Source organism: Galeopterus variegatus, unplaced genomic scaffold (assembly GCF_000696425.1).
Source record: "Galeopterus variegatus unplaced genomic scaffold, G_variegatus-3.0.2 Scaffold7382, whole genome shotgun sequence".
NCBI classification, from domain to species: Eukaryota; Metazoa; Chordata; class Mammalia; order Dermoptera; family Cynocephalidae; genus Galeopterus; species Galeopterus variegatus.
In genome coordinates this window covers 62411-76708 of record NW_007733493.1, presented here as the reverse complement: position 1 = coordinate 76708, position 14298 = coordinate 62411, and the positions used below count along the sequence as shown (strand labels likewise).

The window sequence follows — 14298 nt, the reverse complement described above, 5'->3', positions numbered from 1 at the left end:
TCTCCTTACTTCATGGAGCCACACCCCAGGCTCAAAGGCTACCACACAGCTAGTAAATAAATGATGAGGCCCAGCACGATCACATACAACCTCACTTATTAAGTTCTGATACTAATAATGCTCTTAGGTTGCTATAAATATGAACTACAGGGTAATGAATGACCAAGGAAAACTTACACATGGCCCTCCTCACGGCTTATCCTAATCTACCCAAACCAATGAAAAGGCAGCTGCTCCTGGAGATCCTGGGTGCCCTGGGGCCACCTGCCTCCCCACCCTGGCCATGGCGCACAGCTGAATGACTCTCCTTTCCTGGGCAAAAGACAGGGCGGCCTGCACAGCCTCTATCACCTCCCTAATGCTGCCCACAAATCTGTTCTAACTTTCCTGAAAATATGTTAGGAATGAGGGGGAGGCCTGTGGATGGCCTGGCCTGCCACATTCAGAGCCTTCAGAAATGATTCCTGCCATCAGGCTAAGCACAAGTCTCCACAGAGAGAGGACAGGATGGGAGAGCGGGACTTCGGACCCCTCCATCTATGGCAGGCCTCGCTCAGACCGTCCCTAGCTTGGGAAGACTCTCCTGTTATCTGAGTCCAAGCACTGCCTACCACCATACCACCCACTAGGCAAAAGCCCAGTGGTATGCTGAGATCCAGGCCTACTGACCTGCCACTACTAACTGTTGGTACTGTGGGCATTTATAACCAGGGTTCTACTTAGGTATATATGCCTCACTTACAGAAACCAAGAGCATGCATGCTCCATTACAACAATCAGCATGGGAGAGAGAACATTCCCAAACGATCTCTACTATCTTCTCTCTGTGTGGGTGTGTAAATAAAACATCCATAAACACCCAAGAATAGCAAAAAAAAAAAAAAAAAAAAGCTGCCTCAGTTCTGCCCTGTGGAATCTGCTGATACTAGAACGATATTCCCTGGGACTCTACACTAGACTCAAGGTGGCCACTCTATCAGACCCCAAGAAAAAAAAAAAAAAAAAAAAAAAGCTGCCTCAGTTCTGCCCTGTGGAATCTGCTGATACTAGAACGATATTCCCTGGGACTCTACACTAGACTCAAGGTGGCCACTCTATCAGACCATTTTGAAAAGGGCCACAGGGTTTCCCATCTCCATACAGATGACCCCGGGTGCTGTCTGCGACTTGCTCTAACCAACTTAATGGGGCGGCGGGAGTGGCAGTGTGCAGGAGGAGCCTAGCCCTCAAACGCCCCACAGCTTTCCTTTCCCCATCTGGAGCTACCCCGAGGCCTTGTGTGGGAGTCACTCTGGCCTCCTAGATGATGACAGAGCCCGGCAAACAGTTGGCACCAAGTGCCAGACACACCAATGGCCCTTGTGGCCCACCAAGCTTCAGCTGCATGGAGCAGGCCATGGGAGGAGCCCTAGGCCAGGACAACTGGGAGTAGCATTAGAGCACTTAGCATGCTGCCCAGATAAGCACAGGATGATGCGTTCCACTGGCTCTCAGACTCGCAGCTCTCAGGGGAGGCTGGAAAGAACCGTGCTAGTCATCTGGGGCCACCTGTGGTCATCAGGTTGGGACCTCACCTGGAGCCAAGTCTCAATTCCCTCTGTCCTCCAGAGTAGTAACTGATGGCCCTATTTGGGGGAACCTCATATCAGCTATGCAAAGCAGCTGCTATAGGGTTTCAGATAGAATGCTGAAGTCTTCAAGTCATGAGCACTCAGAGATAAGGTTCTGGAAGGCTATCTCTGCACCTCATGGACATGCAGAGCTATGAGAGGGTCCTAAAGGCCCTCAGATATCCCCAAAGGGGTTCCTTGGGTGGGGAGGGGAGCCAGAGAGCAGGTAACCTAGAGGCAAAACTGGTTGATTTGCAATGTGACAACTTCACTCACCTAAAAAACAGGCACTAACCCTTTTAGTAATCTCTCCTCACTGCCACCCAGCTTCAGACCATGTGGGGAGGCTGACCGGCAACGGATCGCAACCCTCAGTGTCGCGCCCATACCGGACCGGGACCAGCCACGGGATCGCAACCCTCGGCGTTGCACCCGCACCTCGCTCAGCCAGTGAGCGGCCGGTCTGTATGTGGGATCCGAACCCTCGGCGGGAGCGCCGCTGCGCTCCCAAGCGGCGCACTGTAGCAGTGCGCCACCGGGCCGGCCCATCACTTAAGGTTTTTTTGATCTCTCTCCCCCTTCCCTTAATAGGTGAAATTTTTAAAAAATTATTATTTTTCTTAAAATACAAAAAGATAATCATTAACGGGATCGCAACCCTCGGTGTTGCTCCCGCACCTCGCTCAGCCAGTGAGCGGCCGGTCTGTATGTGGGATCCGAACCCTCGGCGGGAGCGCCGCTGCGCTCCCAAGCGGCGCACTGTAGCAGTGCGCCACCGGGCCGGCCCATCACTTAAGGTTTTTTTGATCTCTCTCCCCCTTCCCTTAATAGGTGAAATTTTTAAAAAATTATTATTTTTCTTAAAATACAAAAAGATAATCATTAAAAATATCATGCTCTACAAGATGCAGTGACCCTTACTCAGAGTGGGCTTCTCTCCTCCCACCCAGCTTCAGTGAGCTTGTGTGTCTGCTGTCCTGGCCCTCCACACTCCCTGCCCTTGGGGACCCTGACTTCTGCTCCACTGTGTCCCCAAACTTGCTCTCCTTCCACCTGCTGAGCGGTCCACGCCTCCACAGCATGGAACAAAATAAACAGATGTCCCTTGGCTTGATCTTAGAACCTCTCCATTTACTTCACAATCCAAACTTGCGGTCTTTTCTTGCTACCTTTGGCTCCTGGCTCTGAGCCCACATGCATCACCCTGCCGAGTGATGATGAGGTCCCAGTGGGCTCCCTCACCATCTCTGCTCTTCGCTGAGCACAGACATGTGCCCTGGCTCCTCCTTACCCTTCACAGCTCACATAACTGGCACTTCCCTTCAGAAGCTTGGGGGTTAGAGCACAGTGCCACAACACCAAGGTCAAGAGTTTGGGCCCCATACCAACCAGCCGCTAAAAAATAAAAAGAAGCTTGGTGGATTCTCTCCACATTTTGTGGGGGCAGCTGGCTGGTACAGGGATCAAACAAACCCTGGACCTTAGTATTATCAGCACCACGCTCTAGCCAACTGAGTGAACCAGCCAGTCCTCTCTCTGCATTTTAACTTACCTAACCATCCTGCCAGCATGACAGGGCAGAACTGACTTCCCTCTCGAAGTGCCGCTGGTGCACAGATGCCACAAGCTGCTGACTCTCCTACAATACAAGTGGAGGCGCTGCTTCATGTTTCTTGTCATTTTCGAAGGGGTTAATTTTATCTCCCTAACTCAACCATAAATGCAAACCCCTCAAGTGTAAAACACTGTGCTCACGTTAAGGAAGTACACTTGATTTAACACAAAAAGCCACTACTGCTGAGACTGCTCCTGACACAAGAAGCTAAAGATCATCGAGGTGCAACTTCAAAGCCCGGATCACTGAAACCCACTCAAGTAGGCCATGGACATCATGTACATTACATTATTACATGTGGTTTTTCATAAATCAACTACATGTAAGATTAAAATACTCAAAAATTTATTCCAAGCACCAAGCTCTGTCATTCCTAAAATGCCTGGTGAATTCCGTCCAGAAATAAACCACTTAAGCAGCATCAAAGTGTTCTACAGATTTTTCACCACAGCTGCTCCTCATCACATGAGCACATCAGGCCTCCACGTGACCCATGGGAAGCCACTGCACTAGGCCAGGCACCATGGGAGGAGCCGCACACCAGGATGGAACCGAGCATAGCACGGTCCTATTCTTCAAAGCACAGCCAAAGCAGCTTCAATGCTGCAGACTGAAAAGACCCATGTTACCCTGCTCAGGGACAGTGTGTGTGTTTGTATTTTTCCTCCACTTGGCTGGTTCACTCACAGAAAATAACAGGACTGTGCTTCATGGGCATGGAAGGAGGAAGCATGCCCCTGCCAGAGAGCAGAGAGGCCAGACTCAGTGGTGAGACTGAAGCCTGTCACTGCCCCTGCCCCTGCCCCGAGTGAAGAGCCCCACTGCAGCAACCACATGTGCACCCAAGTTCTTATCACACTTCAGGAGCTGCCACGTGAAAGGCACAGAAGAAAAGACCCACAAGAAATGGGCATCCCACTGAAGTCAAGGGTTTGGACCCTCAAACTGGTCAGCTGCCAAAAAAATAACATAACAAAGCAAGACATGGACATCAATAACATGAACAGGAAGGAGGATATAAGAAGTGGACAGAGGTCAAACAAGAAGGCACAAAGGCACAGGGCAAGCCCTGGGAAAGGTAAGCAGCCAGGCGGGCCGAGAAAGGAGGAGGACTGTAGCCCTAGCTCCAGCCACCCCTCGGGATCAGACCCTGGATCCTCCTCAGCAGGGCCAAAACCTGCAGGACGCATCAGGAGGAACCAGATGCCACACTACACTTGTGGTTGGCACCTGTCACTACAAAACGAGGCCAACGTCCAGACTGACGGGGGCCTAGCAGTTCTCAATTGCCTGTTTGTATTAAACATTAATGAGGATAACTTAGTTTGACTGTGTTTTTAAGACACAAATAAAAACAAGATGTCACCACTCAGGGTGTCCCTAACATGCTGACAGTACAGGCCACCACCAAAGGAAGGCTCAGTGAGCAGCACAGATGCCAGACTAGAACAGAGACAGCAGCCTAGGAGGGGACCAAACTTAGGAGCACAAAGGAGGAGAGGGACACATGGGCCCGGTGCAGAGGCAGAACGTGGTGCTGACCAAGTCAGGGGTTAAGATCCCCTTACCGGTCATCTTTAAAAAAATAAATAAATAAATAAATAATAAAATAGGGATATAACAACCAACTCTAAAGTATAAAAACAAACGTATTTGAATACAGACTGAGAATTACATTCTATCAGAGAATTATCCTGTTCATCTTTTCAGGTGAGGTTATGAAAACATTTCCTTTTCAGCTAGTCACACCAGTGCATTTATGCCAGAAATGATACAGCTCTAGGATTTGCCCTGAAATACTCCAGTGGGGTCTCCCCACACCCAAAACAAATCACCAGGGAAAAGTTTTTTAAAAGATCAGCAAAATGTAGACAGCTGTCAAAGCTAGGTGATGGTTCTCCTCACAAGGTTCACTTTCTACTCTTCTCTCTACTGTTGTGTATACTTGAAAACACCACAATAAAAAGCTTAAGAAGTGATTAACAGGAAAGCAGGGTTGGAGGGCAGGAGGGGGAGACGCTGAGTTTGTTCTGTTTCTGCTGGATACAAAAAGTTGAGTCCTAGCAGCCCCTTGTAAGCTCTCTGAAAATGAAAAATAAATCTTACAGCACTTCTAATTTTATTATCTCTACTTACAGTCTGTGTTCTAAAACAAGAGCACAAATCAAGCATTCTTAATAAAGTGAACTATTTCTAAGGCTCTGGGTCCTAACCTTTCATGGGTCATAGATGCCTTTGAAAATCTGACAGAAGTTATGGATCATATCCCTTGAAAAATGTGCACACATCATGTATTGGGCCTAATTCAACTTGAAGAGGACCCACCTCGCTGTCTGGGATGGCAGTGGAGGAATGAAGTCCCTGCTGGACGACAACCAGAATCACAGGAGGGCATGTCCACTGATTTAGCCATCCTGCCGCCTCCCTTCTACAAGCTGGGAGGGGCAGGGCACACGTGTGATTCCAACGCTGTACCCCTTGGAGGCTCTCAGCAACAGAAACAAGCATAAAATCTGCCCCAAATACCCTTGCATGCAGTTTCTGAATACACTAAAAGTCCCTTTCTGAGACTCTCTACTTACTCCCTGCAGAACCTCTCCAGGATGTGGTCACTGTGACCTGTAGAGCCCAAGGACTCAAATCCCAATGTGTGGGATTCTTCCCCAGCAGCTGCATCTGTGGAGGTACCCTCGGCTCTAGCTGGTAGAAGCCCAGTGCTCCTGCCTCACCCTGGGGACAGGGCAAGTGACACAACCACCCCTCCCAGCTCACACCCCTTGCAAGGGCCCTCCAGCCATCATGTGCTGCCTTCTTTGATACCATGTGGTAGGGAGACTTTTTAAGGAGAACCAGAGTTATTTGTACATCCTTCAGTCTAGGGAACACAAAATCATCATGCCCCCAATAAAACCCTCTTCAGAAGCTTGCAACAGGAGCAGCTGTGCTAGTGTCAGCCCAGTGTCCACAGTACTACAGGCACACAGCTCATGGTGTCCGCCTCCTACCTACAATCCACTCACAGGACCAAGCATTCACAAGCATAGGCAGTCCTGAGCCAGGTGCTCCTCACCTTTCAGGCACAAGGCATTGTCATTCAGCAGCTACTGTCTCTAAATCCAACAGAAAATGACTTGGTTGGTTCCACAAAAAGGTTATGTTTGAGAAAAAGAAAGGCAAAGGGATAGGCCTGGGCACAAGATAACAGTCTTTGATTCTGAAACCTCTGGACTAAGTTTTATTCCAGAGATAATCTGCAGCTGTTGTCTTCAGAAACATCCAACATAACAAAGGCAGGGGCCATTTTTACAGGGCCCTTCTTTCTTGGCAGTCAATTTATATACAGACTAGGGAAATAAACTACAGATCTCTTACAGGAAACCAGGTCTCATCTTGCTCAGGAAGCCACTTGGCTCCCAGGGTGTCATGGATATGGGGAAGGACTGGGCTAGAACCCCTCAACTGCTGGGCAATGAAGCTGAGACCAAGAGGTGGCATTCCTGATGGACCTGTTGGCCCAGCAGTTGCATGAATGTATTCATTCTTACATGTCACTAACACTTACAGGTAAAGCTTATTCACAGGGGCCCTTTGGAAGCAGGATGCCCTTTGGTGATAAGACCCCAAGACTGAAGTGTAGGAAAAATGCCAAATTCATAATGAGGATAAACAGCGTTGACTGAGCACTCCCTGTATGCGGACTCCGAGCGCCCTGCCCTTATCATCTCCAACTCTCCCAGCAACCCTACGGGTGACGTACAGGAGGTCAGGAACCCAGGTCCGCCCTCTTACTACCACATTGCCCTACCTTCCAACTCCTGAGTTAGGCTGGCTGCCTTATCCAAAAATCAAGAAATGGTTATCAACACCTATCCATTGGCCAAAAATAGAATAAAGAAATTCCGTCACTAGGCATGACTTACATCAGCAAACGTGTGCAAAAAGGGGTCTAAGAAAGAAGTGGCACTATAGGTAATACAGAGAAAGTAGAAAGAAACAGGAGAAAAATAGGAACATAATGACCTAAAAGGCCATCTACACAAAAATTACACAAGATGACTTTAAGGCATGTCATGTATAAAAGCGTCCTCTCAGGACAGCAGGATGAAGGAACTTCGTGAGGCCCTGTTCTCGTCCACACTCTTTCTTCTTTCTTCAGAGGCTCCATCCTGAAGCAGCCCTTGGGGAGATCCTGGTCACACTCGTGCTTGCTCACAGCCTCACAGGGTTAAACGTGGTATCTGTTGCTGGACATGAAGCAAAGGGACTGAGGCTTCTGCTGGGGCCATGCTGGGTCTGATGCAGATGATGCGGTGGTTGGTGCGGGGTTATAGCACCTGCATGCCCGTCGACTCCTCCAGATGCACGCACTTACCTGGGTGGTCAATCAGCAGCAGACCAACACCCCAACGCAAGAAGGACCCACGGCCCTGCGAGCCTTACCTTATGTACACTTTTGGGGTTTTCCAGCCAAGCACAGTACATCTCCTCCACATAGTTCGAACTAGTCCCACTCAGAAAGGGTTCAGCAGCAACAGGTGCAGAATAGCACCGAATCTGCTGAAATGTCCTAGCTGCTGCTGGTCTGTTTTGTGAAAATGTCTTAACAGTCTGGGAAGCCGTCAACGGCCTCAACTTAGCAGCACAAGTCCTTAAATGAAACATTTTTTGTCCTGAAGTCTTTCACGACTGCCTGTAAAAAAAAAAGCAAAAAAGAAAAGTTAAAAAAAAAGCATTTTAGGAGATAAGCCTACTAGAAAAAAAAATGCCCAACTGATTGTTGAGGAGAAAGATCCTGGTCTGTAAATGCACTCACAACAGTGTGCCATCTGCTTAGTGCCTGAGAGCACAAGAGAGCCGAAAGAGCCGTGACTCTGTCAAATGGACACACATTCACTTAAAAGTTCAAATCTTGTTTGAGGGCTAAGACAATGAAAGACATACGATGTTCAAGTTTATACACTACATAAAACAATTGCAAAAAAGGCAATAAGGATTAATTTAGGATTGGGATTAGAATTAGTTGTAGGGCCGGCCCGGTGGCGCACTGCTATAGTGCGCCGCTTGGAAGCGCAGCGGCGCTCCTGCCGAGGGTTCGGATCCCACATACAGACCGGTTCCCGCTCACTGGCTGAGCGAGGGGCGGGCGCAGCACCGAGGGTTGTGATCCCGTTGCCGGTCCCGGTCCAGTACGGGCGCGACACTGAGGGTTGCGGTCCGTTGCCGGACACGAAAAAAGACAAAAAAAAAAAAAAAAAGAATTAGTTATAGAAGGGCGGGCCGGTTGCTCAGTGGTTAGAGCATGGTGTTATGATGCCAAGGTCAAGGGTTCAGATCCCCTTACCACAAAAAAATGAAGCAAACAAACAGAGAATAAATTGCAGAATGAGAAAGACATTTTCTTATCCATCCAAAAACTACTGAGCACCTTCTGTACTCACAGTATTCCAGAAAATTTTACAAAAAAATTAGAAAAATAGTTTGCTTACCCTCAAGTAAGTTATCCTTGAGCAGGAGAGAAACAAAAACAAAAAATATTACAAAGAAAGCATTGAGTACTTGAGAGGCACAGAACGTGTCATCAAAACCCCCTTGGAGGAGGGGCTCCATCCAGGTGGGGGCGTCTCAGGGAGGGAAGGATGAAGGAGGGAGGACAATGCACTGCTTCTGGAAGGGCCATGGGAGGAAAGACAGAGGTGGGAAGAGCCAGAACAGAAGGGCTGTGTCCAGGGTCCAGGGCACCTGTGGCGCCCAGCCACCTTTCACGAACCACAGGGAGGCAGGTTTAAGTAAGGGAGCATGTGCAGCAGTTTCCCTAACTCCTGCCCACCCCGTGCCCTAGATAGTGAGCAAGTCCACACATTCCCTACATGGCAGGCGTCAGCACGAGTTTCCATCCTCTTAAATTTCACCCAAGGTCACAGAGCTACTAGTAGCTGAGCCAGGATACCAAGCTGACTTTCCTGCTCTACAACATGCTGCCTGGCCCTTCAGCAACTTGTATCTAGTGGGCGGGAGGGAGGGGCATCCAGGACAGGTGGAAAGAGAAACATCTTGAAATATCTACCAATTTGCTTAATCTAATTTATAACTATCAAAAATAGCCACTTTATAAAAGAAGTTATGTATCCACCAAACACGAAGGAGTTTGGAACAATCAGACTGTTCTGAGAGGGTCCTGAACCACTTCCAGCCTCCTTCAGGAGTCCTGCCTGCCTCTAAGCAGTGGCTCTCTTTCAGGAGGGGGAGAAGATGACTGTGCTGTTTTCCTCTCAACAACCCCAGCTGCCAAAGGGCAGCCAGTCCCAGTAAATGGGGCCCTAGGAGGAGAGCCTGGGCCTCAGGGCCAAAGCGCCAGAGTCACAGAGGAGGGTGAAAGGGCCATCAAGGCAGAGGAGGAAGGTTTCAGGAGGATGCTGCTGGTGAAAAACACGTGCTTGCTGGTCTAATACTTGGTTATTCATGAATTTGCCTTGAAGCAGATGCCCTGGTTGTAAAGCTGGAAATACACCCCATGTCCACACCTACCTGAAAAAAATCCAAGCGGTGAAACATGCTATGAACCACTCAGAAATAAATATTACATTAAAAAATCTTCTATATTGTTTATTAGAGCCTTCCTCTTGGCCCACGTATGCTCAGAATATACGTAAGAGATTGGCACAGAGGGCTCAGAGTGCCAGTGCTCTCCTCTGGCCTGCTCCGTTGATAAGAAAAGGTAAAAAATAAAACATAAAAGGTCAGTAAAAGGGAAAAGCAGAACAGATGCTTTAAAAACAAACTAAAAAACAATAACCTGCTCCTTACAAATTAAAGGCCAACAGGCAATATATTCTAGATATTACTAGAGAATGCAATCTTAACCTCTGGATTTCCTTTTACTTTAGAAATCAAAAGGTTTAAGTTAATTCAGTAGTTCTTTCTCCAACTAAATATCCAAAAAACAATTTTTTTAAAAGATGACCGGTAAGGGAATCTTAACCCTTGACTTGGTGTTGTCAGCACCACGCTCACCCAATGAGCCAACTGGCCATCCCTATATGGGATCCGAACCCATGTCCTTGGTGTTATCAGCACCGCACTCTCCCAAGGGAGCCACAGGCCGGCCCTATAATCCAATTCTTTCCGCTAAATAAATTTAAGGCAGACAAACAGTCCTAACATTGATGGCAAAAAATACTACTGCTGCTGCTTCTGCTGCTAACTTTTAATTATACAGATCCAAAGGAAAAGATTCATTTTTTCCTCTCTACTGTCATTATTATCTAGATGGCATGAAACATACAATCGCCTCTGAGTTGGGTTTTTCTTCTAGAACACAGCAGCATCACCTTATTAACTATTCAGTTGCTGCAGCAGCCCAACTAACAAGCACTACACTGACAACCATAAGACACGCCTTTCATCAGTTCTTCCCAAAGTGGTCCTTTCCATATGATACTGTGAATAAATCATGATGTTTGGCTATCCCAGCACAGTTACCAGGATAGCTAGAGAGTTTCAAACTTCCCTTAGGATGACTCATCAGAAAAGCTGCCCACAACAGGTGGCTCAACACCCCCTGCCTCCACCCAGGAATGGCCAGGACAGCTGTTTGCTGTCCACACTCTGACAGAGACACAGAGCTGACACTGGACTTACAGTTCTTTTTTTTTTGAAGATGACCAGTAAGGGGATCTTAACCCTTGACTTGGTGCTGTCAGCACCACGCTCACCCTGTGAGCCAACCGACCACCCCTATATGGGATCCGAACCCATGGCCTTAGTGTTATCAGCATCACACTCTCCCGAGTGAGCCACGGGCTGGCCCCATGGACTTACGGTTCTGATTGTGGGAAACAGCCTGTCCTTCACTTTTTTCTCTTATAGAATGTCATAAGAAGGAATTGAATATAGAAACAAAACTGCTAGACAGTCAACATTAGGTCTTATGATCCAATTCTAGAGTTCTCTGACACTAAGTCCACGTTAAGAACAGCACATCATTTGGTAGAAACATTCAATTGTCTCTTTCACGAAAGCTTTGGCTGTCCAAAAGGTCCAAGTGTTTTGATTTTTGGTTAAAAAGAATATTTCTAGGGCTGGCCCGTGGCTCACTCGGGAGAGTGTGGTGCTGATAACACCAAGGCCACGGGTTTGGATCCCATATAGGGCTGGCTGGTTAGCTCACTGGGGGAGCACGGTGCTGAAACCACCAAGCCAAGGGTTAAGATCCCCTTACTGATCATCTTTCAAAAAAAAAAAAAGACAATCTATAGACGCCAACACCAAGATAACACAGATGTTAGAATTATCTGACTGGCAGGCTGGCCCGGTGGCGCACTGGAGAGTGCGCTGCTTGGGAGCGCGGCGGCTCTCCTGCCAAGGGTTCGGATCCCATGTGGAGACCGGTTCCTGCTCACTGGCTGAGCGCGGTGCGGGCGCAACACCGAGGGTTGTGATCCCGTTACAGGTCAGTAAAAAAGACAAAAAGGAAAAAAAAAAAAAAAAGAATTATCTGACTGGGGCTGGCCAGTTAGCTCAGTTGGTTATAGCACAGCCTTATAAAACCAAGGTCACAGGTCCAGAACCCTGTACTTGGCCAGCCACCAAAAAAAAAAATTATCTGACAAAAGTTCTAAAATAGCCATCATCAAAATGCTTCCATGGGCTGGCCAGTTAGCTCACTTGGTTAGAACATGGTGCTGATAATACCAAAGTCAAAGGTTCAGATCACAAAACCAGCCAACTGCCCCCCCCCAAAAAAAAGCTTCCACAAGCAACTATAAACATGCTTGAAACAAATGAAAACTAAAAAAGTCTCAACAGGGCCGGCCTGTGGCTCACTCGGTAGAGTGCGGTGCTGATAACACCAAGGCCGCGGGTTCGGATCCTATATAGGGATGGCCGGTTTGCTCACTGGCTGAGCGTGGTGCTGACAACACCAAGCCAAGGGTTGAGATCCCCTTACCGGTCATCCTTTTAAAAAAAAAAAAAAGGTAGAGTGCGGTGCTGATAACACCAAGGCCGCGGGTTCGGATCCTATATAGGGATGGCCGGTTTGCTCACTGGCTGAGCGTGGTGCTGACAACACCAAGCCAAGGGTTGAGATCCCCTTACCGGTCATCCTTTTAAAAAAAAAAAAAAAAAGGTAGAGTGCGGTGCTGATAAAAAAGTCTCAACAAAGAACTGACTGGTTAGCTCAGTTGGTTACAGTGTGGTGCTGATAATACCAAGACCAAGGTTCAATCCCTGTACCAGGCCAGCAGTAAAAAAAAAAGAGAGAGAAATTTCAGAACTGAAAAATGCAATAATCAAAAGTAAAAACTTGATAGCAGAATGGAGAAGAACAAAAGGAAATCAGTGAACTCAAAGAATACAGCAAAAGAAATTATCCAATCTGAAGAACAGAGAAAACAGACTAAAAAAAAATAAAAATAAACAAGGCCTCAGAGAACCATGAGACTATAACAAAAGATCTAAAATTCATGTCATCAGAGTCCCAGAAGAAGAAAGAGGGAGGGGCTGAAAAAGAACTCAAAGAAAGAAATAATGGCTAAAAATTTAGCAAATGGTATATAAACTTACAGATTCAAAAAGCTGGGTGGACCCCAAACAGAATAAACCCAAAGAAATACACTCTAAGACACATCATAAACAGACTTTGACAACTCAACACAAAGAAAACTTTAGAGCAGCTGGAGAGAAACAATGCCTTACATGCGAGGAAAAAAAAATCTTGAATTACAGCATAATTCTCATTGGAAACTATGGAGGCCAGGAGTGACTCACACATTTTTCAAGCACCAAAGGAAAAGAACTTTCAACCCCAAGTCATATGAGCTCTTGCATATCCAGCAAAAATATCCTTCAATAATGAAAGGGGAATCGACACATTTTCAGATGAGGAAAAGTTAAGAAAATTTATCACCAGCAGACTTGCCCTAAATGAATGGCTAAAGGAAATTCTCTCAACAGAAAGGAAATGATAAAAACAATCTTGGAACATTGATGAAGAAAAAACAAACAATGGAAAGAACAAATATATCAGTAAATATAATTTCCTTCTCTTGAGTCTCCTAAATTACGTTTGATGGTTGAAGCAAAAATTATGACATGTCTGATGTGGTTCTAAGTGTATGTAGGGGAAATATTTAAGACAATTTTCAATGAGGGAGGGCAAAGGGATGTAAAGGAAGGTAAGGCTTCTACACTCAAACTGACAAAATGAGGATACCAATAGATTGAGAAGTCTATCTAATGTAATACCCAGGCAACCACTAAAAAAGCTGTACAAAGATATAAACTCAAAAACACTATATATGGGGCCGGCCCATGGCTCACTCGGGAGAGGGTGGGGGTGATAACACCAAGGCCATGGGTTCGGATCCCATATAGGGATGGCCGGTTCGCTCACTGGGTGAGCGTGGGGCTGACAACACCAAGTTAAGGGTTAAGATCCCCTTACCAGTCATCTTTAAAAAAAAAAAAAAACACTATATATGGGGCCGGCCCATGGCTCACTCGGGAGAGGGTGGGGGTGATAACACCAAGGCCATGGGTTCGGATCCCATATAGGGATGGCCGGTTCGCTCACTGGGTGAGCGTGGGGCTGACAACACCAAGTTAAGGGTTAAGATCCCCTTACCAGTCATCTTTAAAAAAAAAAAAAAAAACACTATATATGAATAAAAATAAAAAATTTTAATATATTCAAGTAACCCATAGTAAGTCAGTGGGAAAAAAGCTTAGAAATGAGGGCTGGCCAGTTAGCTCAGTTGGATAGAGTGTGGTGCTGATAACACCAAGATCCAGGGTTCAATCCCTGTACCCGCCAGCCACACACAAAAAAAAAAGGAAAGAAAGAAATGGGAAACTTAAGTCCTAACATATTAATAATTACATTAAATGTAAATGATGTAGTTACAGTTGAATCTTGAACACAGGGAAGTTAGGAGTTCCAACCCCCTGCACAGTAGAAAATCTGTGTATAACTTTTGACTACCCCCAAACTTAACTATTTAACAACTGCTTAAGTAAGGTGTGCACTTTCCCTCAGGTCACAGCTGTGCCACTGGGGCGGGGGGGGGGGGGGGG

The 14298-nt window shown here is 46.9% G+C and overlaps 1 protein-coding gene across 1 annotated transcript in view; it reads right to left on the bottom strand.

Moving 5' to 3' along the window:
* LOC103607393 (2-oxoglutarate dehydrogenase, mitochondrial-like) overlaps positions 1-14298 on the bottom strand; it is a 42341-nt gene that overhangs the window by 18532 nt on the left and 9511 nt on the right. The window contains exon 2 of the mRNA XM_008591903.1: positions 7666-7915. Within this exon, the coding sequence (XP_008590125.1) occupies positions 7666-7887 (222 nt within the window). The 5' untranslated portion in view covers positions 7888-7915. The remainder of the gene's footprint in view (positions 1-7665; positions 7916-14298) is intronic.